We start from the raw sequence: 27,960 nt of genomic DNA, 5'->3' as shown, positions 1-27,960 counted from the left end.
GTTGGAGAACAAGACATGGCCGGGCCCAGGATGCTGGTTTTTGTCTGGGTCTGGATCTCAGGGCTGCTGTGTTTGTATCCAATTATTTGGAAACGAGGCCAAAACACGCTGATCGGTAGGTTGGTTCAAGAATACCCGTCGCGATGCTACCGCAATTGAGGGATGTCGAGTAACGCCTGTCAATAAGTGGCTTGGTGAGCTAGACATAAAGTGGTGTGCTGTAGTGCACCGGCGGCCTTGATGTTGGACTTTGAGTTGGAATTAGCTGCATTCGAAGGGGATTACCGTCCTGCAGCCACCCTTTACTCGTGACGGGTGCTGCGCAGGGAACTGGGCGCGGGATTGGCCTGTGATTGGCTGCTGATGGCGTGCGGCGTGGTGGAATTCTGCGGGACAGGTCGGCTTTCCACTGCTTCCTTCAGTGCGAGGTAGGGATTCAGTAATCTCAGGGTCCTCGATCTGACCGTTTCGGCGGAAAATGCGCTAAACTCGGGGCCAATAACCGCCATCCAGTGGCATCCAGAGACATCCACCAAAGGGTCACCCGGTGCAATGACCTCACGGCCAAGCCTTTCTACACCCTTTAGTGCTTCCTTTTCCACCGCCATTGCAACAAATAATTTACAGCACTGTCTGCCAGGGTGGATCACGCCCTCTCTACTTACCGCGCGTGCCCGGTGCACAGCCCGTTGCCCGCCGTCTCGGTGGCACTAGGGGGAGGGAGGGCCTGAGGAAAGTGGACGGGGTAAAGACCGTCTCAAACCAAGTTGTCGCGTTTTGTTTCGCTTCCAACTTCTTCTGAAGAGCCGATCGTTCGTTGCGGCGACGGGCCCTGAGGTTTTTGATCTTTTCCATTCTTCTCTTCCTCCCCCCCTTCATTTGCCTGTCCACCATCTCGATCCCTTTTCCGCCTGGCCGAACTCGAGGTGCCATCTGATGGATAAGTAAACCTGCCAAGGAACTGCCATGTCTCGCCCGCGATAGTCATCCGCCTACCTTGCTTCGTCGCATCTGACTCCGAACCCCTCGACGTGGTCAGCCTCCCGTCGCCTCCCCAGCCAACTCATATCCTGCCGTGTCTGCTTCTTACCGTCTTTGGAGTAACCTCGAACGATTCCACGCTGGGTTCACGTGCAGAGCTCTAACCTGCCACCAACCTTGTCTATTCGGTTGATCGCCCGACTTGTCAACGACGCCCAAGTCCAGACCTCCGCCTCCAACTACCCCTGACCGTCCTCCAATAAGTGTCTAGTTCGCCGACCTTACCTCGACGACCTCGACCGTGTCCTGTGCTTTCGAGTTTATCCCATCTCGAGGCGACGAGCCTTGTGTGCTTTCTGCTTCTGCTTCTGCGCCCGATCTTTGGACGATTAGTGAGGGCGAACCCAATCACGCATCACTCGAAACAGACCCGAGAACTTTAACGGCTCGAGCCGCCTTGCATCTCTACAACAACTTCCACCATGGCCGACTTACCAGACGACGGCGCGCTGTCTGTGCCTCCGTCACCGACGAACACGAGAAGACCGAGATTCGACCGGACAGGCTCGCTCGGCGAGCCGGACGAGCGCTCACCATTACTCTTGAACTCGAGATCTCGGATTCGGCGACACCAAGCTTCTACCCCCGAGAGTCCCAAACACCTGACTCCGGGCCTGTCGAGGAATCACAGCACGGCCGGTAAGTGTCTCGCTCGCTTCACATGCTTTGCGTGTACCAAGAAAACATGACAGCTGATCCATGTCCTTGCTATCCAGGAAGCATCCGAAGTTTGCACCACAGTCGCAACCCGTCATTCGGCGCTCGCTTATCGCACGCCTTCTCCGACTTCCCAGAATCTATGTCCGAGTCGAAACGATCAATTCTGCCCGACGAACGAGTATGGTACGATCAGTTTACGTCCACCGATTGGGTTCACGATAACATCGTCGATGCCCACCGAGCCAAGGCCCTCAAAATGCGCAAGGACTTCTGGGGAAGGATATATGCCATCTTCGATGCTTCGCAGGGCTGGATTCTTAGCGCCGTGTGTGGTGTAGCCGTTGCTCTCGTTGCATACGTAGTCAACTTGTCCGAGGCTACCGTATTCGATTACAAATATGGTTATTGCACACGGGGCTGGTACATCAGCGAGAGGGTACGTTCCTTCACCTCGGAGATAAGTCCGAAGATGCTAATTGCCATTAGAATTGTTGCCCAAAAGGACCTTGCGACGATTGGGAGACTTGGTCGGAGTCTTTGAGATTCTGGCCTTTTGGAGATGTGGGAACCGAATTCACGATCTACCTCATTGGCGTCGTTGGCTTGGCCTGCGTTGCTTGCGCCATGACATTGACGACCAAAACCGTGGTGCCCTCGGCGTATCGTATGACGACCTTCGACGAGAACCTCGCTGCGGAACTTGCCCCGTACGCCGATGAACCTACAAGCGACGAGAGCCCGACGCCTCCAGAGCCTGTTGAGCCGGTGACGACGACATCAGAACCCGCGGAAAACGTGCCGCCACCGATGATTTACTACTCAGCTGCTGGTAGTGGTGTCGCTGAAGTTCGCGTCATCCTCAGCGGTTTCGTGTTGCACGGTTTTCTCGGTCTGAAGACGTTGGGTATCAAGTCAGCTGCTCTCATTCTCAGTGTTGCTTCTGGTCTCAGTCTTGGAAAAGAGGGTCCTTACGTTCATATTGCAACTTGTGTCGGCAACATTGCCTGTCGCTTGTTCGCGAAGTACGATCAAAATGACGCCAAAAGGCGCGAGGTCCTATCCGCAGCTGCAGCCGCCGGTGTCGCCGTCGCTTTCGGCGCTCCGCTGGGAGGTGTTCTTTTCGGACTCGAGGAGGTGTCGTACTTCTTCCCTGCAAAGACGCTTTTCCGCACATTCTTCTGCTGTATTGTCGCAGCCTTGTCGCTCAAGTTTCTCAACCCCTACGGCACCCACAAGATCGTCATGTTCCAGGTCAAATATACAACCGACTGGCATTACTTTGAAATCGTGTTCTTCATCGTCATCGGGATCCTTGGCGGCGCTGCTGGAGCTCTGTTCATCAAGGCCTCGAAGCACTGGGCCAAGACCTTCCGTCGGATCGACGTCATCAAGAAATACCCCATGTTCGAGGTTGCCTTGGTCGCCGTAGTGACCGGAATCATGAGTTACTGGAACGTTCACACCAAGCAGCCAGTCGCTAAGCTCATGCTCAACCTTGCGGCGCCATGCCACGACGGATCTGATCGCGAAGATTACGGACTATGCCCAACGACGGCTGAAGGCATCCCTCCTGTGCTTTCAGGTCTTTTCTCCGCCTTTTTGATCAAGGGGTTCTTGACGATCATCACATTTGGAATTGTGCGTAATACACCTGGCTATGGTCGGGAAGATACTAATTTCTTTGCAGAAAGTTCCAGCCGGAATCTACGTGCCGTCCATGGTCGTTGGCGGTCTCATGGGAAGAATCGTCGGTCACGTCGTTCAGTATATCGTGCTGATGTACCCCACCTTTGGGCTCTGGACTCGATGTGCCGCATCACCAACAGGATCATGCATTCAGCCCGGTGTCTATGGGCTAATCGCTGCCGGATCCACCATGTGCGGTGTCACTCGGTTGTCGGTAACACTGGCAGTCATTCTCTTTGAGCTGACGGGAAGCTTGGATTATGTCTTGCCGTTCTCCTTGGCTATCCTCGTGGCCAAATGGACTGCTGACGCCATTGAGCCAAACAGCATCTACGTGAGTACAGTCTGGCGTTTCTGCAAACTGAGTGTTCAATCTAATATGAGTAGGACCTCCTGACGAACATGAACTCCTACCCCTTCCTCGACAATAAGCACAAGCCAATTTTCACTTCCGACCTGGCAGACATCGTCCCTCGTGTCCGCCGGGAACGAATCATTGACGTCAGCGCTTCTCCAGTGATATCCGCCGTCAGTCTGCGTAAGAAGCTTCAAACTCTGCACAGGGCAGGTGAGCTTGACGGAGGTCTTCCTATCATTCGGGATGGTATTCTTGTTGGGCTCATCCCAGCACCCGACCTCGAGTTCGCCCTGGACAGTCTTGACGACGAGGCTTCAAGCATGTGTTTGATGGCCCATATTCCCACCATCGAAGACTCCGACGATGAAGAGACGGAGAGAGATAAGACAGATTTCACTCCGTACATTGACCCAGTGAGTAATTTGACCTCCTACATCTGGCTATGGCTAACGAGAAAACAGGCTCCCGTAGCATTGGATATCAGATCCCCAATGGACCTTGTATATGAATGTTTCGTCAAGCTTGGTCTCCGCTTCATTTGCGTGCTCAAGAACGGCCGCTACGCCGGCATGGTAAGTTGTGAAAGCTTTTGTTCAGCACGATAATATCTAACTGACTGTGTTAGGTTCACAAGAAGAGCTTCGTAAAGTACATGCGAGAGCTCGAAGAAAAGGAGCACTAGTTCGGCGCTCTCATGATGCGTTTCTTTCTCGTTACAGACCAATACCACATACCGACTGAGATTGTTCGGTGAACATTTGACGCATCAGGAAGACTGCGTAGCATCAAGCATGCTTTTGGAAGACAGCCCATTCATCATCTACGGCATAGCGTTTAATTCTTTTCATTTCTTCAGACGTTTCCATCATTTGTTCCTGGGTGTAATCCAGAAGTGGCAGAATTTCTCACGCCAGATTGCATAGCATTTTTTGTATTGTCCGACAACCAGGTCATAAGGGAGAGGCTAGATTATAGTTTTTCGTCTCGCATGGTGTCCTGACCGAAGCAGACTGGTCATGCGCAATAAAAGAGTTACCAACATGAGCATGAGATGTCGTTGCAGTGATGGCTAAAGGAAGAGAATGCTGACCCGGCGACCAAAGGTGTCGGCCTCCGGCGGCATGCGGCGTTCCGGGTGGGCCCTCCGGCGGCGGCAGTGCGGCGCGAATTTCACCCAATCTAGAAAGCAAGCCGCAATGTTCGAATCTATGTCACCGAGTTGGCTTCCTAAGTGCCGATGGCGAATCTATTATTCACTGTTATTCAATGACCGGCAAAGCCATTCCCGGCCCGGTTTCCGGTCCCGGCATCGGCGCTCTCGATCCGCAGGGGCGACCAGTGGATATCTCAGGTCGCGGCGTCGCGCTAGTCCCCAGGTGCTCCCTGGCTAAGTGGATAGATTCCCACCAGATGCTTATCATGGTCGGCGGGAAACGCTGTTATCGCCTGATACGCGCGGCGGGGGCGCGCGGAGAGACACCGAGAGCGCGCACGTCGGATCTGTGATAGATGCGGTAATATTATAGGCACGTTGTGGTTGATGTTGCGGTGTGGCTTCTGGCGCTGCAATCCTGGAGGCTGCGAACTACAATATGCAAATCAGAAGCAGGCTGGCGGCTCAAGGCGGCAGAGACGGGAGCGGCACAGCTAGTTGGTGGCGAGGGGGAAGCCAACTGGAGCCGCGACCGGTCGATGCCATCCGAGATGCCGAACCTGCCATTGAACAATAGCTTGAGCTCAGCGAGTCCATTAGAACAGATGAAGCTATTACATATTACGACGTTTACGCTACGCCCGAGCTTCCTGCAGCAGGATGGAAGCTGGCTGCATATTGTGTCAGAGGCAGGTACCCTGATACACGGCCGCCCGCTACAGCCAGCCGGCGTAAAGGGCGTGATTTTACCCCTCCAAGGTCCCCCCGCCGCGGCGTCTTGGGAGCGTGTGTGAGGTCACTGAGACCTTCGTTCCCCCAGCTTTCGCCCCGCAATTTCTCATTGGGCACGTAATCTTGGCTTTGGCCAACCGCCCCTCCAACTGGCCGCCTGTCCGCCCCCCTCTCATTCCCTGCCATATCGCCGAGCTAACGCAGCTGCTGCAGCTTTCGCTCCTTGTTCCGGCATGGTGGGAAACCAAGCACCGCGCCGGTGTGTGCGTCTGAACGCCTCGAGTCAACACCAGGACCCAGGGGACCAAAGCTCAAACCAGGCCGATGGCAATACACCACCACCTCTCTCCACCAAACGGCCTGACGAGACAACGCCGGGGGACCTGATAAGCCGTGGCCACCCGCCATCTATAAACGGGCCCTCCCCCGCGCACCAGCTTTGTGTCTCATTATGTCACTCTCTTTCTCCTTTGCATCTTCACCATTGGCCAATTGACTGCAACTGGGAGGATAGATACGTCTCCGATATCGCACAGCTTCACCCCCACGAGCATCACAGGAAGAAGGCAGCGTCGTAAAGAGGAACGAGTAGGTCAAACACCACATTAGGAAGAAAGCAGACGAAAGAAGACCATCGCCATGGCCTTCATGAGAGCCTCCGCGGCCCTGCGCCCCGTCATGCGCACGGCGGCCAGGACACCCCTCTCCCGTCGCACCCTCTGCGCCTCCGCCCCGCGCATGGCTGCCTCCCTCTTCGCCGGCGAGCCCTCCGCCCCGGCCGTCAAGACCGAGATCCCGGGCCCTCAGTCCAAGAAGCAAATCGCGGACCTGCACGAGGTCTTTGACACCCGCAGCTTGAACATGCTCACGGATTACAAGAAGAGCAAGGGCAACTACATTGTCGATGCCGACGGCAACGTCCTGCTGGATGTGTGAGTGCTTTCCCACGTCTCACCCTCTAGTCAACGATCCTAACATGCGCACCACAGCTACGCCCAAATCGCCTCCATCCCCCTTGGCTACAACAACCCCGCCCTCGCCAAGGTAGCTGAGACCCCCGAAATGATAAACGCAATCATCAACCGTCCCGCCCTCGGCAACTTCCCTCCGGAGGACTGGGCCGAGGTCCTCCGCACCGGCATCCTCAAGGTCGCCCCCAAGGGCCTCGACCAGGTCTTCACTGCCATGGCTGGCTCCGACGCGAACGAGACCGCCTACAAGGCCGCCTTCATGTGGCGCCGCCAGCAGGAGCGCGGTGGCTACGACGTCGACTTCACTCCCGAGGAGACCGCCTCCGCCATGAACAACCAGGCCCCGGGCGCCTCGCAGCTTTCCATCCTCTCCTTCAAGATGGGCTTCCACGGCCGCCTCTTCGGCTCCCTCTCCACGACTCGCTCCAAGCCCATCCACAAGCTCGACATCCCCGCCTTCGACTGGCCCCAGGCCACCTTCCCCCAGCTCAAGTACCCGCTCGAGGAGCACGCCGAGGAGAACGCCGCCGCCGAGCAGGCCGCCCTCGACGAGGTCGAGCACCTCATCAAGACCTACCACGTGCCCCCCGCCGCCGTGATCGTCGAGCCTATCCAGTCCGAGGGCGGCGACAACCACGCCTCCCCGGCCTTCTTCCGCGGCCTGCGCGAGGTCACCAAGAAGCACAACGTCCTCCTCATCGTCGACGAGGTCCAGACCGGCGTCGGCGCCACCGGCAAGTTCTGGGCTCACGAGCACTGGGACCTCCCCACCCCTCCGGACATGGTCACCTTTTCCAAGAAGGCCCAGACCGCCGGCTACTACTTTGGCAACCCCGAGCTGCGCCCCAACAAGCCCTACCGCCAGTTCAACACCTGGATGGGTGACCCGGCCCGCGCCATCCTCTTCCGCGAGATCGTCAACGAGGTCGAGCGCCTCGGCCTCGTCGAGCACACGGCCCGCGTCGGCGACTACCTCTTCGGCAAGCTCGAGGCCCTCGGCAAGAAGTACCCGGGTCAGTTCGCCAACCTGCGCGGCAAGGGACAGGGCACCTTCATCGCCTTCGACAACCCGCGCCGCGACGAGTTCCTCAAGAAGGCGAAGGGTCTGGGCATCAACATTGGTGGTTCCGGAGAGAGCGCCGTCCGCCTGAGGCCGATGCTCATCTTCCAGGAGCATCACGCTGATATCCTCATCGAGGCCTTGGAGAAGATTGTCAAGTCTTGGTAATGACAGAGAGCGGTCACATTGGGATAATTTTTCTTTTTGATGCATCTCATATAGGAGCTTATTGGCCCGGTCGGTCTTGGCCGGTTATTTTGATTTTTATCTAGCGTTTTTATGAATGGTCTCCAAAAAAGATTGAGGGACGTAGACAGACAGTTGGTTTGAGGCAATACCAATCATGATATTTTATGGCTCTATGAACTATGCTCTCAGTTGTCAATGTACCTTGCCACCGCCTATCGTACACGTTGATGTTTGTCCCAAGTCCCCCAAACCAGATAAACCTCCTCTAGCCTCCGTATCCTGAAGTAAAAGCAGTTGGCCAACAACGCCTTCCGTATATCATACATGTGCCTCCTCACATGAGCGGCCTTGCGCCCATTGAAGGTGGTGTGGTGTTTGCTGCCGCAGCTAGCTGTGCGGGCTGGGTAGGTAAGGTCAACCTCGTTTTCCGCCGTGCTTCAGACGAGTACTTGGGTAGAATGTACCGCCACCGCCTCTTTGGCCTGTTGGTATGTCCATTGGTGATGGGCGGAACCTCAAGTTTCTATCTCGCCAGTCCTTCCTGTGTCAAATGCCCAATATGTGGTATGGCTCGTTCTTTCTCCGATTCTGGAAGTTGCTCGCGCTCTGGGTATGGATCTTGGCGCATCTCGTCAGACCGGCCGCGGGGAGTCTCGCTTGGCGTGGACCGACCTGACAGTGTCCTAGGTTGGTCGACTCTATAGGTATAAGTGCCCTGCCAATGTCAGAACCTACCAGCCAAGTGGCAGCTGCCTACTCACCGGTAACTCTGGTACGCCCTTCTCCGTTGACCTAGGTCGCCCGCGTTTCTTCCTTGGTGGCTCGCCAGTTGTCTCCGAGGCAGGGCCTGGTGATAAACTGTAGGCTGAGCTCTCTGCCGGGGTGCTGGGACTTTCCCCAGCTGAATTGCGAGGTGCAGGTGCTGGAGCCAGGGGCGTAAAATGTTGAGGAAGCATCGCTCTAAGTTGCCTCGCCTTATCTGCCCGCGACGGCCTTCCTCTCTTACGAGGCGGAGGCGGCGCTGCGGGCGGCTGGTTTGGGCTCGGATAACCGTTGGACGCCGTGCCACTCTCCGGGCCAGCGTTCATCTGTCTCGGCTGTATATTTGGCAGTGGAGTTTGCTGCAGTTGTGTGGGCGCTGGTAAGAGAGATCGTACAGACATCGGATTCGCGTAAGCAGACGGTCCTTGTGAAGCAGAAGCCAGTGGCGGCAGCTGTGCAGGAGGTTCCATCGGAGAAGCTACTGCCAGACGTTTGGATGGCTTGTCGAGGAGATCACCGACAGGTTTGCGCTTCAGATCTGGTATTCTCATGGGCCCTTGGAACATCTGTTCGGTGACTTGTATGCACTGCTCCATCGTACGGCCTGGACAAGTCTGTCAGTATACACAGACCGGGGTTCACGACTGTTGAGGCACTCATACCAGGAGGCAGCTGCATTTTGAGCCAGTTCGGCTCGGTTTTGTGTAATTTCAGAAAGTCAACCAGATGGCCCAGGTCTAAGTTGCTGGTCTTGATGACTTCTGCGAGGATTAACCTCTGGGGAACTGCGCGTCAGCATACGTATGATAAAGGCGAACAACACGCTAACCTTTTCTTCTTCTGAAAAAGGGTAGGCCATCGTGAAGAGGCTAGCTACTGCCGGGGCAAGTGTCACGAAAGCAAAAGATGGTGAGGAACACGGATCTTGGGACCGGCATTGGCGGCGTGGGGTTGTAGCAAACGAATGTCTCGGCGCTGGCAAGGATGGATCTGTCCGTGAGGAGTTGCAAAGAGCCAAGGTGATCGTTCAAATGAAGGTGGGATGCTTGTGGAAGCTAGAGCGAGTGTAACGGACGGAGCCGGCGTCGTCAACTGAAGTTGCGCACAGCGAACAGGCAGATGCCAGGCAGACAAGCGCGGCCGAGGCGGCAAGAGGTCGTAGCAAAGGTCAAAAACAGCCGCCGTGGTGGGTGTCGCCTCGCTTTGCCGTGGGTAGAAGGCAGGTAAGTGCACCTACAGACGACAACTGGAAAGAACGAACGTGCAGCTGGAGATAATGAAAGTCGTGAGATCTGCGCAAGCGCGCGTCTTTGACCAGAGGCCGCCGAAGAAAAGACCCCGTCCCACGACAACGTCGAGGGGAAGTTGGACGAGGCGCGAGATGGAGGGGGTAACACAGCCTGGACAGGCCTGGTCGGTAGAAGTGGAGGCTCGAATGTTTCGTTTGTTCCTGGAAAACCTGGGCCACTTTGCGACTATGAGCGCGGGAGGCCCTGCACGGCGCGCGGTCGGGGACTTGCTGGCGTGACCGGGGTTCAGTGGCAGGTCTGAGGCGTTTGTTTTTGGAAGTGGAAGACCTTGGGGGGAAGTTGGAACAAGCGAGACAAGTTTGCCGAGTGGTTAATTACGCGTTAGGCCTGTTCAGGAGACATTCCAGGACGTCGGTTCAGTCGAGGCCTGATACGGTATGTTGCGACGGCTGTTCGCAGCAAGGATGCGAATCCCGTCGTTGGATCGAGTCTTGTTCGAGAGGAGTCGAGCAGAGGACGAGGCGGATGCTGTTTGTCTTAAGATCCGAAGCGACGGAGGAAGAGGCGAATTGGACCGTTGCAATTATCAGCAGGCCTCCCATGCCCTTAGTTCTCGTCGTGCTGAGTGAGATTCATGGAAGTAAGGGGAGTTCGGAGCTGGCGCAAATGGATAAACAGGTCACAACTCCAAAGGCACCCTACACTCTCCCCTTGTTGGAGTAGTGCAAAGTTGCAACGTCCGAGCGAGGGTGGCTGGGAAATGCCCGCACCTCTTTCGACGAAGACGATGACTGCACGAGAAGAGGTAGAGACAGTGCGGCGCACCAGAGCCTTGGGTGTCCTACAGTGAGGACGAGACGAACGAAAAAAGCGGTTGCAGGTTTGGCGTGACCGACTGACGTCGAGGGTGTGATTGCCGAAAATCAAGCGGGAATCTGAGGTGGCTAGGGAAGGCTTCCGGTAGGGGCGCGGAGAATCGCCGGTCGTCGTCTGCGTCTGCGACTATCTGTTTTTTTTTCGATGGATGGATGCACTGCGGCACTGCCAAACTGGGCGCAAGTTTAATGTAATGTGCTCTGTCGGGATGTTGGTGGGTGGGTGGTGGTGGGTTAGAGGATGGAAGGGAGGGAGGGATGATGGATGTTGGCACAAGCTGCCGTGGCGGCCAAGGCTAGATCAGGTCAACGACGAGCGATAGTTTGTGTGGTGTGTGTGTGTGAGGGCGTGGTGTGGGTGAGGATGGGAGTCATAGTCATCCTCTCTCTCTCTCTGTCGTCCGTCCATGGATTGATATCAGCAGCATCCTCCAAGTCAGGTCCCGCCGTGATGCTGCCACTCCGCTCCCCGCCTCTGGCTTCCGGCGGCTGCTTCTTTTCTCGCTATGCCTCAGATCGTCGTCGGCCGCCTTAAGCTTCTGGTCTGACCCGGCAGTGGCTTTGTCTTAGGCGCCCCTCGCGCCCGGCCTCTCTTTCCGTCGTCGGATTCTTGCTTTTTTCGCGGCAGCCGAATCGCCCTTTCCAAATTTTGTCGCGCATGTCTCACCAAGGCGCCCAAAGAGGAAGCAGCTGTCTGGTTGGCCGACAGCCACACCGCGGGGCCTTTTTCTTCGTTCGCATTCGAGGTCGAGAATGGGGCTCAGATCAGAAGAAGCTCCAATGTCTGTGGTTGCTCCCACTTGCACCTCCTCAGCACCACAGTCACGCACCCTTTGAGAGGCATCACAAATGACTGCATAAGGTAGCTTCTCTCTGCCTATGCCTATGCAATCGACAGAGCGGGTATCCCTGTCTCCCGCCCGTCCTGCACACGCCGCTGGCTGCAGCAGAGTCCCATATGCTGAGCTGTTAGTGGCCGGTGTTGGGCTGAGAAGAGCTACATGCAGCAGACTCTGTAAGGCAAGGCAATGGAGAGAGTGCCGCCTGCAGCTGCAAATGCAGTGCTTGATACTGCCAGAGGGGGAGGGTTGCGCCAACTAGCCAATCCTATCGGGGAACACCTCCCGCCTGACTTGACTCTCTGCCACTTGCAGGACGTCATTGTCGTGGTGTCTGCCGAAAACATGACTTTTGTTTTCCTTCTCTGTCTCCAGCAAGCTTGGATATAGCACGTCAGCTTAAGAAACCCAAAGACTGATTCAGCACTAGCTGGCGAAGACGAAAAGTGACGGAGAAAGTGAGTGAAGTCCATTCCCTTCCTTCTGCTTGCTGGTCGGTGCGCTGGCAGCATGGAACTCGTATCGGCCGCCCTGGAGCGTGGCCTTCCCCCCACCATGCAACTCAAGTCAGCAACTGCCCCTCCCCCTTCCAACTCACTTTCTCCCCTCTCCGCTGTGGTGGCTGCTTCAGCGCGTTCCCATCTCCTCCCTCCCACCTCCGTTAGAGTTCACTGTCATCCCATCATTCCGCTTGGAATGCGCGCCTTTTTCTTCTCGCCCATCGCGGTCTCCTTGTCGACGGTGGAACAGAAAATGAAGAAACGTGATCGACAGACGACCGAATAAGGAAACAGGGGCCTTTTTAGTGCCCGCGCAATGCCATCGTCCGGAATGCCATTCAGCACCTTCATTGGCCGTCGCGCAGCCAAATCCAGCTCGCTGGTGACTGTCGGGGGAAACCACTGGATTCCCTCTTCTCCAATCACCGACCAACAACGGCACAAGAGCCAGCACAGGGCACGGGTTCGTCACATTTCCCGCAGTTGACAGAGGGAGCCGCAGCCAGACACTGTGAGGCCGCGCTGCACCTGAGTGGGCTGAATCCCCATGATTTCTGGGGGGCGGCCCAAAACGTGACCGGGCGGAAAGGAAGCGATCGAAACAATGAGGCTGAGAAGAATTAGGAAACCAGGCACACGCAACTCAAAACTGATGACTGTCGCGACGAACGACATCGAGTGCAAAGGGTCGGGAAATGGTCTTGCTGCCCCAATTGCCGCGTTCGTCCACCGCCTCTTTATACTCTTGGACTTCCTCAGGCTGCTGGTCTTCTTCATCCGGCTTCAGCGACGTCTTTGCTGCACAATGAGTTGGCATCCTCCCACTGGGAGACCCACCCATGTACAACCCGTCCATGCCAATGGCGGAGCCATCTCCAGACGACACCAAACGGCACCGACCGCCCGTCACTAGCAGGGCATCGTTGCCCAACTCGGGTACGCCTACATGCCTGCTTCTCTCCATCTGACGGTACAGCACCTTGCCCAACACCGCTTTCGCCGGGAATTTGTCTTCTGCACCTCTGAGCTGTGCGTCATGCTGCTTCAAACTCCCCTTACCCTCCAGACCAGTGGATGACTCGGGCTGGGCCATCGTGCAGGTGCGCGCCAAAGTAGCTCGATGCTTCGTTGCCGCCGTCGACGTTGCACTTGAATCTCTGCGCATCGGATGAACATGCGTCGTGGCATTCCTGGAGTGGAGCGATGGCCATCGGCAGTGGGCAACAGTTGCAGTCCTAGCCAGATATGCCAATATCCTGCCACTCGTTTCAACAGGAACCGTGGCCCAAGCCTTGTTCCCAGACAATCAAATGTGTGGGAATTATCCAAGGCTTCGAATTCGTTTCGTGCGACAAAGCTCGAACTTCTCACTTGCTCCGGAACTAGGACTGCGGGATTGGCATTCGGCTCAGAGCTATATTTCCTCTTGTCCCTTGATACCTTTTCTGGCCGAAACAACTCAGGTAGGCGCAGTGAATACATCACGGGGAGGATAGGAAAATTCCAATGGCAAATCTGGAGAGGCTTGGAAAAGGCCATGTCCAGGGGTGTTCTCTTGGAAGAGCATGCAGGGCAGGTGGATGCGAAGTGTCGGTGAGAGAACCTGGAAACCATCTTCTTGCTCCAGATAAGCCCTGGTCCATGCTTAACTGTGACCATGTTTGACGAGGCAAGTAATTCGGGAATTCGCATCTGAGTGAATTCCGCAACAAAGGCGGACGGGGTGCCAAATATCTCAATCAGCCTCATGGCGCTGTTCACGCCTCACATAGAAGGTATTCAGGCTCCGCCATTGTTACACAACATTGCTGACCAGTTCGAATTAGATGACCAGCAATAGCAAATGCAAAACTTGAGGCCCCAACAACAGAACACGGTGATCCGCCCCTGCGTGCAGCCTCTTGTAATTCCATTTCTTTGATCAAATGCGCTTACATTGCGTCGAATAGCATTGGGCAGAATGCGTGCTCTTTCTGTGGAGGCATCAGTGACGTGGGATCTCCAACTCGGACTTTTAAACTTCAATAAGTTCAGGTGGGGTTATTACGCACGCGACAATTGGATGGATCTCGCGACAGTCATTCTGGGGAAGCTACGATCGGATTTTGAAAGAAGTCTAGGCCTCGGAACCCGGCCGCATCAATGTTCCGCGCCTGTCGTGTTCCCGGTCCACATTGTAGGTGTCGCGCCGCGGTCGGGTGTGCTCCACCGAGATGAAGTCGCTGTTGGTAGTAAGCTCGGCGCAGATTCGCTCAAGGAACGGAAGTGGCTAGGTTTGGCCCAAGCGCGGCAGGCTGAGTGGCTGCCGTCCAGGCTCAGTTGGAAGCCACTGTGAGATTATTCTCGCCTGTCGTCCCTTCCAAATCCTTTGCGACTTCGCCCTGGAAACATTGCTTCTCTCTCGGTTGCCGACAGCCCAGTGTTAGGTTTCTCTGGGTGGGTGATTTGTCGATTTTTAAAAATTTGCCATTGCCCAATCGCTGCCGGGTTTGCTGTCAATCCTCGTGCGACGACCAGCTTTTTTGCGATGCGGGAAACCTTTGGCTCGGACTGCTAACCGCTCTCTCTCCTAACGCGCCGCCGCCGCCTCGCAAGTCGTCCCCCATCTCCTCTTCCCATACCTTTCCAATCCTCTCCTGCTCCACCCCAACAAAACTGCTGCAGCTCTCACAAGCGTACCGGCCTACCGATTCGCCAATTCTTTCGCCTGTCGCGTCCGCGTCCTTTGACCCTTTGTCCCAATCCATTCTTCAGGACGACCCGATTCGCGACAATCTCCCGCCTCCCTCCTGTGCGCCCGCCCTGCCGAGGGCTTTCTCGATTGCTTGATGGAGGATGAAGCGCTGGCGACGATGAAGATGGAGGAAGTAAAAATCGAAGACGGTCTTGCGCCGAATGGGGTCAAGATGGAGCGAGAAACGAGCCGGGCATCATCGCACAACAAGAGCAACCACGGCTCCCGCGCCGTCAGCATGTCGCCTGGGGGCGAGAATACCAACGACGAGGGGGCCTCCACTCCTGGTACGAATAGCCGGCTGAAGCTTTCCCGCAAAGCCTCTCAGAAGCCCGTCAAGCGCGAAACCGTCCTGTTCAGCGATCTGCCCGATGTTCGAGAGGAAGCATGCAATACCTTTCAAGTCATTCCGGACTGTCTATATGGATCGAAGCACATGGGCTCAACAGATCACGATGCCTTGGACTGTGATTGCCGTTCCGAGTGGCGTAAGTCCCCCATGCCTCCCTTTCTGCCCGACGCGAGGCAATCGCGAGCGGCCCCTGACTAAAATTTGCGTTGCAGAGGACGGGAAAAACTACTCATGTGGCGAGGACTCCGACTGCATCAACAGAGCGACGAGAATGGAGTGCGTTGTGGGCACTGGAAATTGCGGCGACGGGTGCCAGAATCAGAGATTTCAGCGCAAGCAGTACGCCAATGTTTCAGTCATCAAGACAGACAAGAAAGGATTCGGTCTCCGCGCCAATGTCGACATGCAAGCTAACGACTTCATTTTCGAGTACATTGGCGAAGTCATCAACGAGCCAACATTTAGGCGGCGCATGTCGCAGTACGACGATGAGGGCATCAAGCATTTTTACTTCATGTCGCTTACCAAGCACGAATTCGTCGACGCCACGAAGAAGGGAAACCTGGGTCGTTTCTGCAACCACTCCTGCAATCCAAACTGCTACGTCGACAAATGGGTCGTCGGAGAAAAGCTACGCATGGGTATTTTCACCTCGCGCAAAATCAAGGCTGGCGAGGAGCTGGTATTCAACTACAACGTAGACCGCTACGGGGCCAACCCCCAACCCTGCTACTGTGGCGAGGTCAACTGCACTGGATTTATTGGTGGCAAGACTCAGACCGAGCGATCCACCAAGCTGCCCCTCGCAACTGTTGAAGCTCTCGGCATTGACGATGGAGACAGCTGGGACACTGCGGTCGCCAAGAAGCCCAGGAAGAAGAAGGTCGAAGAGGATGATGAGGAGTACGTTAACAGCGTACAGGCCAGAAGCCTCAATGAGGATGGCGCACGCAAGGTGATGGCGACCCTGATGCAGACGAAGGAGAAATGGATTGCAGTCAAACTGCTGCAGCGCATCCAGCAGTGCAGTGATGAGCGGGTCATCCACTGTGTCATGCGCATGCACGCCTACCAAATCCTCAAAACCACCCTCAACATGTTCATCGACGACCACAATGTCATTCTCCAGGTCTTGGACATTCTTGACAAATTTCCTCGATTGACCAGGAACAAGATAGAGGGCTCAAAGATTGAAGACACAATCACCAAGCTGGCTCAATCGGAAAACGAAGAGGTCAGCGTCAGGTCGAAGAAGCTGTTGGAAGAGTGGGCAAAGTTGGAGTTGGGGTACCGCATTGGGAAGCGAAAGTTTGACCCCAACGCCCCGACCACCAACTCCTTTCAGGAGAGGCGCAACGCAGAACGCGAAGAAGACACTACCGCCAAATCGACTCCCGACCCGTTCCAAAATGTCGAGATTCCGAAGGGTCCAAGAAACAGTATGCCACAGCGGAATCCACACCTAGCGAACGGTCCCCCACGACCCAGAAGACAACACTTCCCCAACGGCCCTCTTCCGGCTGGATGGTTCACTGCAACCGACCCGGCAGGTAACACCTACTTCTATAGTAAGACCGGTGTAACAAGGTGGGAGAGGCCGACTAAGCCGGCTGATGCGCCAACCATAGCCAACAAGGCGCGAGAGGAGCAACAGAGGCTGAGGGACATCATCGACAAGGTGACGAAGGAACAAACTCCCAGGCCTTCGGCTTCTCAGACACCGCAGCGGGCAGAAACACCCGTGCAAGAGCCCAAGCCAGAAAAGTGGCGCTCTCTCAGTGTTGAGAAGCAGATGAAGATCTATGAGAATACGGTACGTCCATTTTCCCACGCGGCATGAATGCCTACTAACGTCCTTTAGTTATTTCCTCACATCAAGTACGTGATTGATAAGTACAAACACAAGCTTCCCAAGGAGGATCTCAAGCGGTTCGGCAAGGACATTAGCAAGAAGCTGGTCTCATCGGACTACAAAAGAAACCATGTCCGTGATCCAACCCAGCCTTTGGATCAGAAGCAAGCCAGGAAGGTCAAGACCTACGTCAAGGATTTCTTGGACAGGGCTGTAGTGAAAATGAAGAACTACGAGAAGGAGAAGGCTGTCCGTCATGGGCCAAAGGATGCAGGCGTCAATGGTCCAGCAACGGACGTTGATGCCATGGTGGACATCGCCGATGAAGTTATGCTTTCTGACGACGAGGAGACTGCGTCGACGGGTAGCCCAGAGAGAAAGCGGAAGCGCGAGGACGAGGCGGCTGCTTCACCGAACCTGACGCCTTCGGATGGACCCTCAACGAAGCGCTTGAGGGAGGAAGATGTGGAGGACGGTGCGCCGCCTCCTCCACCGCCCCCGCCGCCCACAGAGCCGGCGCCGACTGATTCTCCAGAGTCTCTGACTGAAGAGCAACAAGCGCTTAGGGAGCAGGAGGAAGCTCTGATGAGAGAGAACGAGGAAGCTGAGCGAGAGGAAGCCACGAAAACTCAGGGTATCTTTGATGGGCCCCGAATCAATGGTGGCGTAATCGTGGCTGGAGAAGGAGAGCCCGCTGCAGCGACCAGGCAAGAGGTTCTCGGCCACTAGAACTGGGACGAGGACAGGACGTAAGGGGGAAAAGTTGCCAATTTGGCACCTTCATTTGGAAGGAGGGCCAGCCGAGAACGAGCGAAGAATAAGCGAGACTCGGCGCTGTACGTACAAGCAAGCATATTGCATTTTTCTTTTCGGAAAGGGATTCAGCAGACCCAGAGCACTTGGTTGCTGCCATTGTTATTTTCGATTTTCTATTGTTTTCGCCATGTGGATATTCAAAACGAGGAGCAGACGGTCATGCGGGCTTGCGGAAGCTATATCTGCGTATTCAGCATCAACACAACTTTTTTCCCTTGATCAGGCATGTAGAGGTGGGAGCACAGGCGGCATTCTAGCATGTGGTTTCTCGGCAGGCAGGCAGGCAGGGGGGGCGGGTTTAAGGACGGCGGCGTTGCTTATTTCTCTCTCACGAGGGCCCTGAGGGGACCCTGAAAAGCATACCCACATTACCATACGTGGTCATGGCATAATGGCATATTGTTAAATTCTGAGAAATGATTTTTCTTGTCGTGCAAGCCCCAAGACGGAGGCTAATTGCACAAGTAACAAGCATGGTATCTGGCTTTTGAAATGCTGTGAAGCTCCTCCAAATTTGTTTGACTTTTCCCTTTCCTGAAGAACGCCGTGGTACCCATGCCTGATTAGAAACCGTTCGAGACTGTCTAATGCCCATGCCGTCGTGCTGTATGCCTCACGCAAATGATGCTCCAACCCAAGAAAATGAGATCCCGTAGACACACGCGCAAATGCCCTCACTCAAAGTCATCCTCGATATCCCCCACCTCGTCGTCGAAATCCGACTCCTCGTCACTGCTACTCTCCTCCCCGCCCTTCCTCTTCTTCTTCTTCTGCGCCGGCAGCGCCTCGGGCGCCTCGCCGGTCCTCATGAACACAAAACTCCGCGCGGGCCGGTCCTCGCCCCTCCACGCGTTCCCGCTCGCCTCGCCGGTGCCCTTCTTCTCCCGCACGACGCCGAGGGTGCGCGCGTGCCGGTACCCCGGGTACGCGCGGGCGTGGAAGCGGAAGCTCTGCAGGGCCTGCAGGCCGGCGTGGCGGCCGAGGTCCTTGATGTTCCAGAGGGTGTAGGGGTGGCCCTCGAAGAGGGTGACGACGAGGGTGCCGCGGGGCGCGAGGGAGGGCAGGGCGGACTTGAAGAAGGCGACGAGGAGCTCCTGGTTGTAGCGGACCTGGCGGTTGACGTCGGTGGACTTGCCGCCGACGTGGGGGAAGTTGAAGATGATGCGCTTGTAGAGACCGTGTTTCGTGGTCGTGGCGGTGCCGTGGTGGTTCTGGGAGGTGGTGCGCCGGGTGAAGGGTTTCATTGTGCGCGCGTCGATGTTGTAGAGGATCTTGTTGTTGTTGGGAGGCAGGGAGGGTTTGTATTCGGCGTCTTCATCGTCTTCCTCCTCGTCTGCCGCTGGGGAGTCTTCGTTCGCATCTTCGTCTTCCTCGTCGTTTTCGCCGTCGCCATCCTCTGCCTTGGTTTTGGGTTTGGGCCTGCTTCCGGGGTGGGTGATTTGGGCAATGTTCTCGTCGGCGTGGGGGTACTTCTCCAGCAGCTCCTTTTCGTTCTTCTCGAGGACGGTGGCCGTGACGTTGCGGCAGCCGTGGTGCGTCGCCAGACTCGCGGCGAAGCTGAGGTCGCCCTCGCCGATGAGTAGGATCGCGTCTTCGGGCGAGAAGGGGATGACGGGTTCCTGGTTCTGGTGATACTGCTGCTGCGCCTTCTTCTTTGCGGGGTTGTCGTTGGCGGGCTGTTTGGACTTCTTGCTGCTCGACGGAGGGCCGTTTGGTTTCCTCTTCTTAGCGGAGTCGACGAAGTGGTTTTTGTGAGTGATCTGGCTGGCGGTGCGCTTCTTCCCCATGGCTGTGATTGTCAATCGGGTGTCGCGGGGGTTTGGCGAGTGTGTATGTGCGATTGGAGCCGGAAGGGGATCGTCAAGGGCGGTTGTCGTCGTTTGCGACGTCGTGTGGTGTAGCTATTCGTGGAGTGGTGTCGCGCCGACTTAAGTTACTTTACCCCACAGTCACCGACGACTTTTTTTGCCCGGGCGGTATGAGAGGTCGTTGACCGAAGGTGTAGTGCGCCCCGGCGGCTCGGGAATAGACGAGGTTCAGCCGGTCGCAAGTGGCCCCCGCCGCCGTCGTCCGTGGCTGGGCTCTTTGGCCTTTCCCAGCAGGCACCGCGCGACAAAGCTTCTGCCACCCTACCCCCTGGACGGGGCGACACCGGATTATGGAGAACCGCAGGGGGTGCTCCAGCGTCGATTGGGAACTGGAGACGCGCCGGGGCGGGAGCGCGTACACGGTACCTCACCACGTTAACAGAGTTGTAAGGTGCTGGTTCAGGGACTTTGCGGTGCGTAAATGGAGCTCCACCTTGGGGCGTGTGTGTTGTGCGGTGTGGACTTTTATTTTTTCTCTGGTACCATTGGGAATTCAAATGGTTTTTTCTTGCAGGGAGAGGAGATTTTCCATGTTGCATTTCTGTAAGGTGACGTTTTCTCGAGGGATTGGTTGATTTGATGCATCTCGTGAGCTTGATGAGCCATCGCTGAGTGAGCGTTTGGGAGGCCATCGTGTGCTCGTCTCTTCTTACCCCCTTGGTGGACCAGACTTCAAATGAGGCTTACGGAACCTTGGGTGTTGAGCACCTTAGCAGACGCAAGGGATGATAATTCAGCAATCAGCATTCCAGGTCTGTGTTTGCTCTGTTGCCAGGCGCAGGTGGTTGCCTTGCACTCATTCAGACATGAATGTCAACAGATGGCTGTGGCTGCCAAAGCCAACGGGCGCCTTAAAACACCTCGGAAACACACGTAATCTGGTGCCATTGCCTTCTGCATTATGGGATCTCATTAGCCACAACCAACACCATCTTGCATCTGGTTGCTAGACTACTGGAGAGGCTGGAGACAAGAGAGAGACCCGGCTGGAGCTCGGGATCTGGGTGCAGTAGGGCCCACTTCTCGGACGGGACAAGGTCCTGGAAAAGTGCCCCCCGTCCGACTCGTCCGAACTTGGGACTGGGGGTTGAGAAAAATGTCTGTTTGGGAGCCGCCATCATGGTGAGATTAAAAAAAGAAAGCAAAGGAAAAAGTATCCGGCTTGACAGGATGCGCGATTACCAAAGGATTCCAACGGATCTCCCCGTCATCAACCGCAGGACCAGGCCGGATCGCCACTCGGCAGTCAACGGCGTGGCCCCGTTTCCAAAACCGTGACGGTAGCGGAAGTTCCTCTTGTGCGCAAAGCGTGGGTTTTTCTTGCTTTGGGTCTGTCTGGGGGTAGTGAAAAACGGGCACTGGCTGTTGGGTGTGGCTTTCGTCACGTCAGAGGGATGGGACGGGGGGGACAGGCCACATCCTCGCCGGCCACGACTTGGGTTTCTGTCCATCTCTTTGACGGTTGATGCTAGACACGGGTTTTCAATGCTTGTTTGTCTGCTGCTGACTCTTGACTCTGGCGCGTGTGTGTGGTTCTGCATCCGGCGGTGGTTATTATGCGACGATGCGACACCTTGGCTTGCAATGCTCGTCGTCATACAATCAATTCCCATTAGACGCCAGTCAGCCCGCCTAAATACCGAATCGAGTCGATTCGTCTGCCGGAGCGGGCGGCAGTGTTGGTGACTAGTGAGCAGGATGGACGGAGGGACGGAGGGACGGAGGGAGGGCGAATGGGCTGCTGCTGAATCAGAGGATGAGGAGAACTACTACGTACACCAGACCAGAATACATGCCTCTGACTGAGTCTGTTACCAAAGTCCGCATCTCAGGCATTCTTGTCGGTTGGCCTGCCAAGTCGCAAATCCACCGTTTCGAGGACCTGAGCGGCCCATAGCCAACGAAGCAGGACAGAGCAAGGCAAGGCACAGTCGCAGTACGCAGTACAGCGAAGCAAAGCAAATCGCGGGCAGAAGGCTTACACTGAGCTGAACGGGCCCTGACTCTGCCCCAGAGCGAGTAACTGTGACCTGGGCGGCCGGTGGGTGACCACAGTACGCGGCCGCACACTGCCAGATGGCAGGCGGTGCAAGTACTCAGTACCTTCCCCCTTCGACAGGGGTGAGAAACTATTTCCGGCTACCGGATTATCAGGCACTCCGGACGAATCAGCAGCGGAGAAATCCTGCCGACTCCTGCCAGATTGGTGTAAGTGTGCTGGGCTGGGCCTTGCCTTTCCGCCTCGCTGTAGCAGGGTGGTCACGTCTGGTCTGCTCCTGCCACTGCACCGCTCTGCTGCGCTCCGCCTGGCCTGGTACGCTCGGTATTATTCTTTGCAAAAGGCAAGAAGGGGAAATTCGCAGCACTCTTGGTCCACGACGCACTTCAACACCGCTTTCGCCGCCCCATTCTCACCTACAGCGGTCGCTGCGGAAGCTTCTCATCTTTATCGCGATCACATTTTTACCCTGCTCAGATTGGTTGCTCGTCGAGTAATTCTCGGTCGTTGCGAGAGACATCAGTGAGAAAGGCCAGGCGGCTGCTTTTTCTTAGCCCACACCCGTTCCCGCTGGCCCAATCCACACCCTCGTCTTTCTCCGAACAACTCTCAGCCAACAACGAACTTCTTCAACCAAAAGACTCTACACACTCTTCACCGTCCTCCCTCCTTCCCCGAGAGAAAGATAGACAGTCGCGCTGGCTCACGCACCAGGGAAGCGACTCACTGACCGGCCGACAGAGAGTCTCTCGATTTTTCTGCCGGCCGCTTAACTGATCTCATCTCTCCTACCCTCACACGTCTCATTACACACTTACCCGCTCTCACTTTTGCCTCCACTTACCCCCATTTCCTTCCCCCCCAGTCTGTCACGTATCTTTCATGAACGGCCATCACCGCCATCATGTCAGACACAGAAACACCGGAGCAGTCTGCTTCGACGCCGACGCCTCAGCCGACGCCTAGAGCGACCAGAGGCAGAGGTAGAGGCAGGGGCAGGAGACCCGCCGTCCCAAGAAAAGAGGCAGCACCCAAACCCGCGCCCACAGCCGGGACCGGTCGACGCGGCCGCTTCAAGCAGTTCAGCGACGACAAAGTCCAGGCTGCCTACGAGCGTCAACGCGAGCTCAAGGCTCAGTATGCGGCTTTGGCTAATGCCGTAAAGCCTGCGCTGCAAGACTTGGCGACGCGGACCGTCAGAAGACTGACCAAGGACGGCGATTACTACACGTCGGTGCCAGAGTTTGATGTGGTCACTGATCACCTCCAAGATCGCTTCACCAAGAGACTCGCCGTCGCAAAGACCAAGCTTGGGATTGACCAGAAGATGGTCCTCGCCGCCAAGGAGATGCAGCGCGAGGCCGTGCAAGAGATTTTCGAGGTACGTGTGAACCCCGGACTGACATGTCATGTTTTTTACCCTGGTCGTCGTCCGCTAACTGGCGGTGATCCGCGGCATTAGAACGGACTTGAGGATCTTGAAGACAGATTTTTGGATGCGCAGATTCATCGCCTCGATCTTTTGGAGTATCTCCATGACCATGGCCTGCCTATTGACGTAAGTATCTTACCATTTCTCGCTCGGTCGTCGTGTGGCCTGCTTGCTCACGCGTGCCCACTCAGCTCGTCGACGGCGGCTGGAATTACAAACAAATTTCAGACAAGGAAGCCTCAGAGTTTGGCATCTATGAAGTCTACGTTGACGGCCATCTCGTGCCCTACCCTCAGCTCATTGAGGGCACTGAGGCTCACGCCCTCCGCCAGGCTGCCTGGGCGGAGCCTCAACACAAAGAAACCGCGGCAGCGCCCGCCGCCGCTGCACCACGGACCAAGCGCAAGGCCAGAGACCAGCCCGATGGCCAGCCCGCCTCCAAGCGGACCGCCGGCGATGTCGCGCCTGCTAATCACATTGCGGGCATCATGTCGGCGCAGCACGCTCCCGTCGAGGATGAGTCTAATGAGAGCACACCTGTCCCCGAGGGCCCGGTCTCCGCCGACCAGAGAGAACCTCCGCTGCCTGCGAAGGCTTCGGAGCCGGATGAGTATGGCTGCAGACAGGTCAACCGCCCACCGGCCAAGAACGGAGCCATGATTGCCAACCGCATTATTGTGCCGCCTACTTTCCAGTTTGACGATGACGAAATTGGATATCGCGATTCGACAAATTCTGCAAAGCACGGCGCCACGGTTGCCAAGCGAGGCAAGTACTTTGGCAAGCCAAACTCCAACACTTGGCACTACGACCCTCTGCTCGCTCGCTGGGATGCACGTCTTGTTGAGGACGACGACATGGATAAGGACCTTGTCGAGAAGCACGGCGTCCACCCTCGCTATGGCTACTTTCTTCCTACCAGCAAGAACGACGCCGAGCCTCCCAAGGCGGAGGCTGATCCTATGCATCCGACTGTCTATCTCACCACATCTGGCCGAGCCATCCACGCCTCGCGTTATGCGCCCGTGGCGAAGGTTGACACCTCACTTGAGGAAAAGCCAGTCCGGGACTCGATGGCCGACGTCCTGTCTGCTGTCTGCGATCAGTACGAAATTGCCGAGGAAGACATCGAGGGAGAGGAGCTCAAGCAGCTCAAGGACATTGCCGCCGATTATGCCGAGCAAAGAGCCCTTGCCGAGTCCATCAAGGAATCCCAGAGCGTCGAGGAGACTCCCGCTGGATCTCCCCTCCCTTGCAATGATTCCGCTCTCAACATTGCTGGTCTTGATGACCTCGTCAGCGCCGCCGAGGCGGTTGAGGGAGAGGAGAAGGAAGTCAACCCTGTCGAGGAAAAGCCAGTTGTCGTCCAGCCTCCTACACCGGCCAGAACCACGACCCGTGCGTACGACGCAATTCGGGATATCTTTGGCGATTCTGAGCCGGCGACTGAAGCCCCGCCTACGCCCGTCATCGCCAACACCGTGACCGAGTCGGCTGACACTTCGGCACTATTGTTGCTGGCTGGCGCCATCACCGGTGACTACCAACAACAGCCTGTCGACGTGCCGATGGCAGATGCGCCTCCTCCGGTCTATGCTGCCCCGATGGATGCTCCTCCTCACCACATGGAGCCCGCCTACCCTATGCAGGCTGCCCATCCCGACTCACAGATGTCATTGCCTCCTCCGAACGCTGGTGGCTGGGTGGAGCCCCGTCTTGCCTCGCCTGGACCGGACACTCGGATTCATCAATCTATCGAGCATCAGCTACCCCCCGCTCGTCCGGTTGAGATGTCGCAGATGAGGGCTTCCATCGAGACCTCGAACGACGGCCGCCGTCACTCTATGTATCCCGAGCACAATGCTCCCTATTACGAGCAGCAGCAGCAACAGCATATGCCGCCTCCTCACCCGCAGCAACAGTACCCGCCTGTGGATCCCATGATTGACCCACGTCTCTACTCTGCGCCCATGGAGGGACCGCCGCCTGGGCATCACGACTACCACAACACCGCGTACAGCCAGCCTCAGCAGCCGTACCACATGTCGGGCATGCCAATGCAGGGGGGACCTCTGCCGCCCGCCCCTTCGCAGATGCAACAAGCAGGCTCCTCATCCCGCATGCCTTTCACGAATCCTGCCCAAGACAGAAGCTCCCCGCTTCCGCCTCTGCGCCCGTCTAGAGGCCGTAAGAGCGCACCCGCCGCACCGGAGAGCATTCCGCCTGAGCACCAGCAGGCTCAACAGCAGCCCCCGCCCCCATACATGAGCTCCAACAGCGGCTCTTTCTACCCTCCTGGTCCTCCAAGACCTTACCACAATGGCTACACTAACGAACAGCCTGGTCTGCCCATGATGCAGCCGTACCCCCCATACCCCGGATCGCAGCCTCCGCCGCTTCCTCAGCAGCAATCTTATGTTCCCCCGGGCATGTCCCCGACCAATGCTTCCGTCGCTCCTGTGCAGAGCCCTCCTTCACTGCAGTTCATCCAGCAGCAGCCCAATGAGCCTCCCCCGAGAAGCAGGGCGGGCAGCGGTTCGTCGACCCCCAGCTCTGCCGGCCCTAACAGCCGGTATCCCAAGCTGGCACCGGCGCCTATTCCCCCTCACCGGGTTGGCTGGCCGACGGGTCCAGAGTTGCGTACAGTGCAGTACGACTATAAGGAGAACATCAAGGACTATGCCCCGACCGAGCCCCCACCGCGTAGAGCCCCCATTCAAATCCGCGGCTGGAACATCAACAACAACAAGATTCAGCGCCAGCGTGCCGAGGAGAATGGAGACGAGCGTCGGGGCTCTCGCTAGAAGCAGAAGCCTGGCCCTCGTGGACCAAAGTCTGCCGCGCCCAAGTCTGGCAAGTCGGAGATCCTCCCTGCCCTTAGACCGGAGCCTGCCAAGCGTGGTCGCGGCCGTCCCAAGAAGAACCCAAGACCCGAGGGGTATGCTACTCGAGCCGCCACCGCGGCGGCATCGGTTCAAGAAGAATCTTGCAACGTAACTGCAGGCAAAACTACCCTTTAGCCTGCTACCAATACTGTTGGAGCTGAACCAAGACGAGTGCACCAGTCGCCAGAACATCTACTTTTCGAGCCATTATCGAGCCCTTGGCTTTGAAGCCATAAAAGGCGGTCTTCACATTAGACAAAATCTATCGCCCAACCCCGGAGTCAAAGGGTTAAAGAACAACCGCACACGATTCATACAAACATATTTTGCACACAGAGGAAAGGGATAGGAAAAGCGAAAACCTCTTGTATTATTATCTTGATTAGCTTTGGTTTATACCAGGGAGTGTGATCTCCCGTTGGAACGATTGAGAGCTAGGACTGAAAAGTCAGGATGGCTCCTTCGCAGCGAGGGAATGTCTGTCTCGCTCTGAAGTTTGACTGAGAGCTAGGGCTGAAAAGTCGGTGGAGGCTTTCTAAAGGATATGAGAGCTAGGGCCGAAAGGCCGGAGTCAAAGTACTCCAATAGATTTGGCATGATAATGAATACGAAAAGAATGGATGGTTCTCAAAGTTGATTCTCCCCGTGTGCTGATGTTATGTGATATGCCAGTATGTTCGAGGGATTGCCACCCCCGTGACCCTTCTATGGCTTCTGAAGACTGGTCGTAGATCCTTGACGATGCTGCGAAGAAGCCCTGTCGTCGTCGATAATCAGGCGTTTTGCCGGCACCCCGATGTTAGATGTTGTGGCATGTCTATGCTCGTGGCCAGTGTTCCTTAAATTGAATCAGCAGAAGTCGGGGTGTGCATGTCCAATGTGAATACTGGTCATCAATAATCACAAAACGAAGTCGGGCGACGGCGTGCCGAAACTGAGTCCGGTCGGCCGCCTACGCCATCAAGGGCAGTCCAAACGCAGCAGCAATAACACCAACAGTAGCATACAGATCAGAGACTCTCTGGCGTTACTCGACTGGTTTCTGGAATTGATTTTCGAACGAAAGGTGTTGCTAGATTGGTGCCTACACCATATCATATAGAATGTCCCCTGAGACGTATGGAAGTCGGTCGGTTACTGGAAAGAGGTCATATTCAAAGTTGGGCCTTTACATGCTCACTTCTAGAAATCCGCAATCCGTCCGCTTCATTGGTCTTTCGTGCTGGAGTATATCGATACTCACGAGAGCAAGTTTTTGAGATGTTGACGCCGTCTTGCGTAGGTCACGAAGTCGACAGAAAACTTTCTTCGTCGATCGCCGTGGTCGTCAGCTTGGTATCTCCCATGAATCACAGAGCAAAGGCGACGACCCAATAAGCACGATTTGACTCTCTGATGCTGGTAGAACTAGATGCCATACGCATTCTCAGTGCTGCGAATACTGTCAAGACAACAAGAGTGGCAGTCATCGCGATTTTGCCTTGATCCCTCGACACGACCGTGCAACAATGGACTCCGGCTTGCTTTCGGCATGTTGCGAATCATGATCTCCCAAGCGTCGAAGGATTCTCCCATTGGGTCTTGTTATCCAAGAGATCAACCTACCACTAAGCTACAAGACACAGATAACTCCAGTGGCCCTGAAGGCAGGTCAGTCTTGCGGTCTACTTAACTTCAGACGCCTAGACGCCGTTCCGTCACGGAATATAAGTCAAAGCTCTATGATCAAATCCAAATGCTTAGCTGATGGCAGTCTCTGCAGATATTTGGGCGGTGACTATCAAAGGTCGTGTGTCACTCGTGTTTGAGAAGAGCACTGCAGGAGACCTCGGCTTAGCTTTCGTTCTAGAGTGACAATTAACCTGTCCAAGCCCTTTTCTCTCCTTGATATCTTCAGTCTCAAATTCCATAGCAATAACTTTAAGTGCCATCCGCCTGCTGTGTCT

At 56.0% G+C, this 27,960-nt stretch overlaps 6 protein-coding genes across 6 annotated transcripts; 4 read left to right on the top strand and 2 right to left on the bottom strand.

The window, feature by feature from the left end:
- Window positions 1-1,463: 1,463 nt before the first annotated feature.
- COL26b_006417 (uncharacterized protein) lies at window positions 1,464-4,427 on the top strand (the record flags this gene model as incomplete). The annotated part of the gene is made up of 7 exons (XM_053179236.1): window positions 1,464-1,680; window positions 1,758-2,137; window positions 2,224-3,339; window positions 3,389-3,721; window positions 3,775-4,158; window positions 4,207-4,317; window positions 4,371-4,427. 7 exons carry the CDS (start codon window positions 1,464-1,466, stop codon window positions 4,425-4,427), a joined length of 2,598 nt encoding a protein of 865 aa, XP_053036823.1.
- A 1,842-nt stretch (window positions 4,428-6,269) lies between these two features.
- On the top strand, window positions 6,270-7,829 carry COL26b_006416 (uncharacterized protein; the record flags this gene model as incomplete). Its single annotated transcript, XM_053179235.1, has 2 exons — window positions 6,270-6,562; window positions 6,620-7,829. 2 exons carry the CDS (start codon window positions 6,270-6,272, stop codon window positions 7,827-7,829), a joined length of 1,503 nt encoding a protein of 500 aa, XP_053036822.1.
- A 4,890-nt stretch (window positions 7,830-12,719) lies between these two features.
- On the bottom strand, window positions 12,720-13,169 carry COL26b_006415 (uncharacterized protein; the record flags this gene model as incomplete). Its single annotated transcript, XM_053179234.1, has 2 exons — window positions 12,720-12,874; window positions 12,914-13,169. 2 exons carry the CDS (start codon window positions 13,167-13,169, stop codon window positions 12,720-12,722), a joined length of 411 nt encoding a protein of 136 aa, XP_053036821.1.
- A 1,735-nt stretch (window positions 13,170-14,904) lies between these two features.
- On the top strand, window positions 14,905-17,743 carry SET2 (histone methyltransferase set2; the record flags this gene model as incomplete). The annotated part of the gene is made up of 3 exons (XM_053179233.1): window positions 14,905-15,298; window positions 15,375-16,975; window positions 17,024-17,743. 3 exons carry the CDS (start codon window positions 14,905-14,907, stop codon window positions 17,741-17,743), a joined length of 2,715 nt encoding a protein of 904 aa, XP_053036820.1.
- A 761-nt stretch (window positions 17,744-18,504) lies between these two features.
- Window positions 18,505-19,617, bottom strand: COL26b_006413 (uncharacterized protein; the record flags this gene model as incomplete). The annotated part of the gene is made up of 1 exon (XM_053179232.1): window positions 18,505-19,617. The coding sequence occupies one exon, from the start codon at window positions 19,615-19,617 to the stop codon at window positions 18,505-18,507; it is 1,113 nt and encodes a 370-aa protein (XP_053036819.1).
- A 2,984-nt stretch (window positions 19,618-22,601) lies between these two features.
- COL26b_006412 (uncharacterized protein) lies at window positions 22,602-25,933 on the top strand (the record flags this gene model as incomplete). The annotated part of the gene is made up of 3 exons (XM_053179231.1): window positions 22,602-23,078; window positions 23,160-23,255; window positions 23,321-25,933. The coding sequence occupies 3 exons, from the start codon at window positions 22,602-22,604 to the stop codon at window positions 25,931-25,933; spliced, it is 3,186 nt and encodes a 1,061-aa protein (XP_053036818.1).
- Between the last annotated feature and the right edge of the window lie 2,027 nt (window positions 25,934-27,960).

The sequence above is a fragment of the Colletotrichum chrysophilum genome (genome assembly GCF_026319265.1).
Source record: "Colletotrichum chrysophilum strain AFK26 chromosome Unknown scaffold_47, whole genome shotgun sequence".
Taxonomy (NCBI): domain Eukaryota; kingdom Fungi; phylum Ascomycota; class Sordariomycetes; order Glomerellales; family Glomerellaceae; genus Colletotrichum; species Colletotrichum chrysophilum.
Note: the sequence above shows the minus strand (reverse complement) of the source record. Positions and strands in the feature narration are given on the sequence as shown.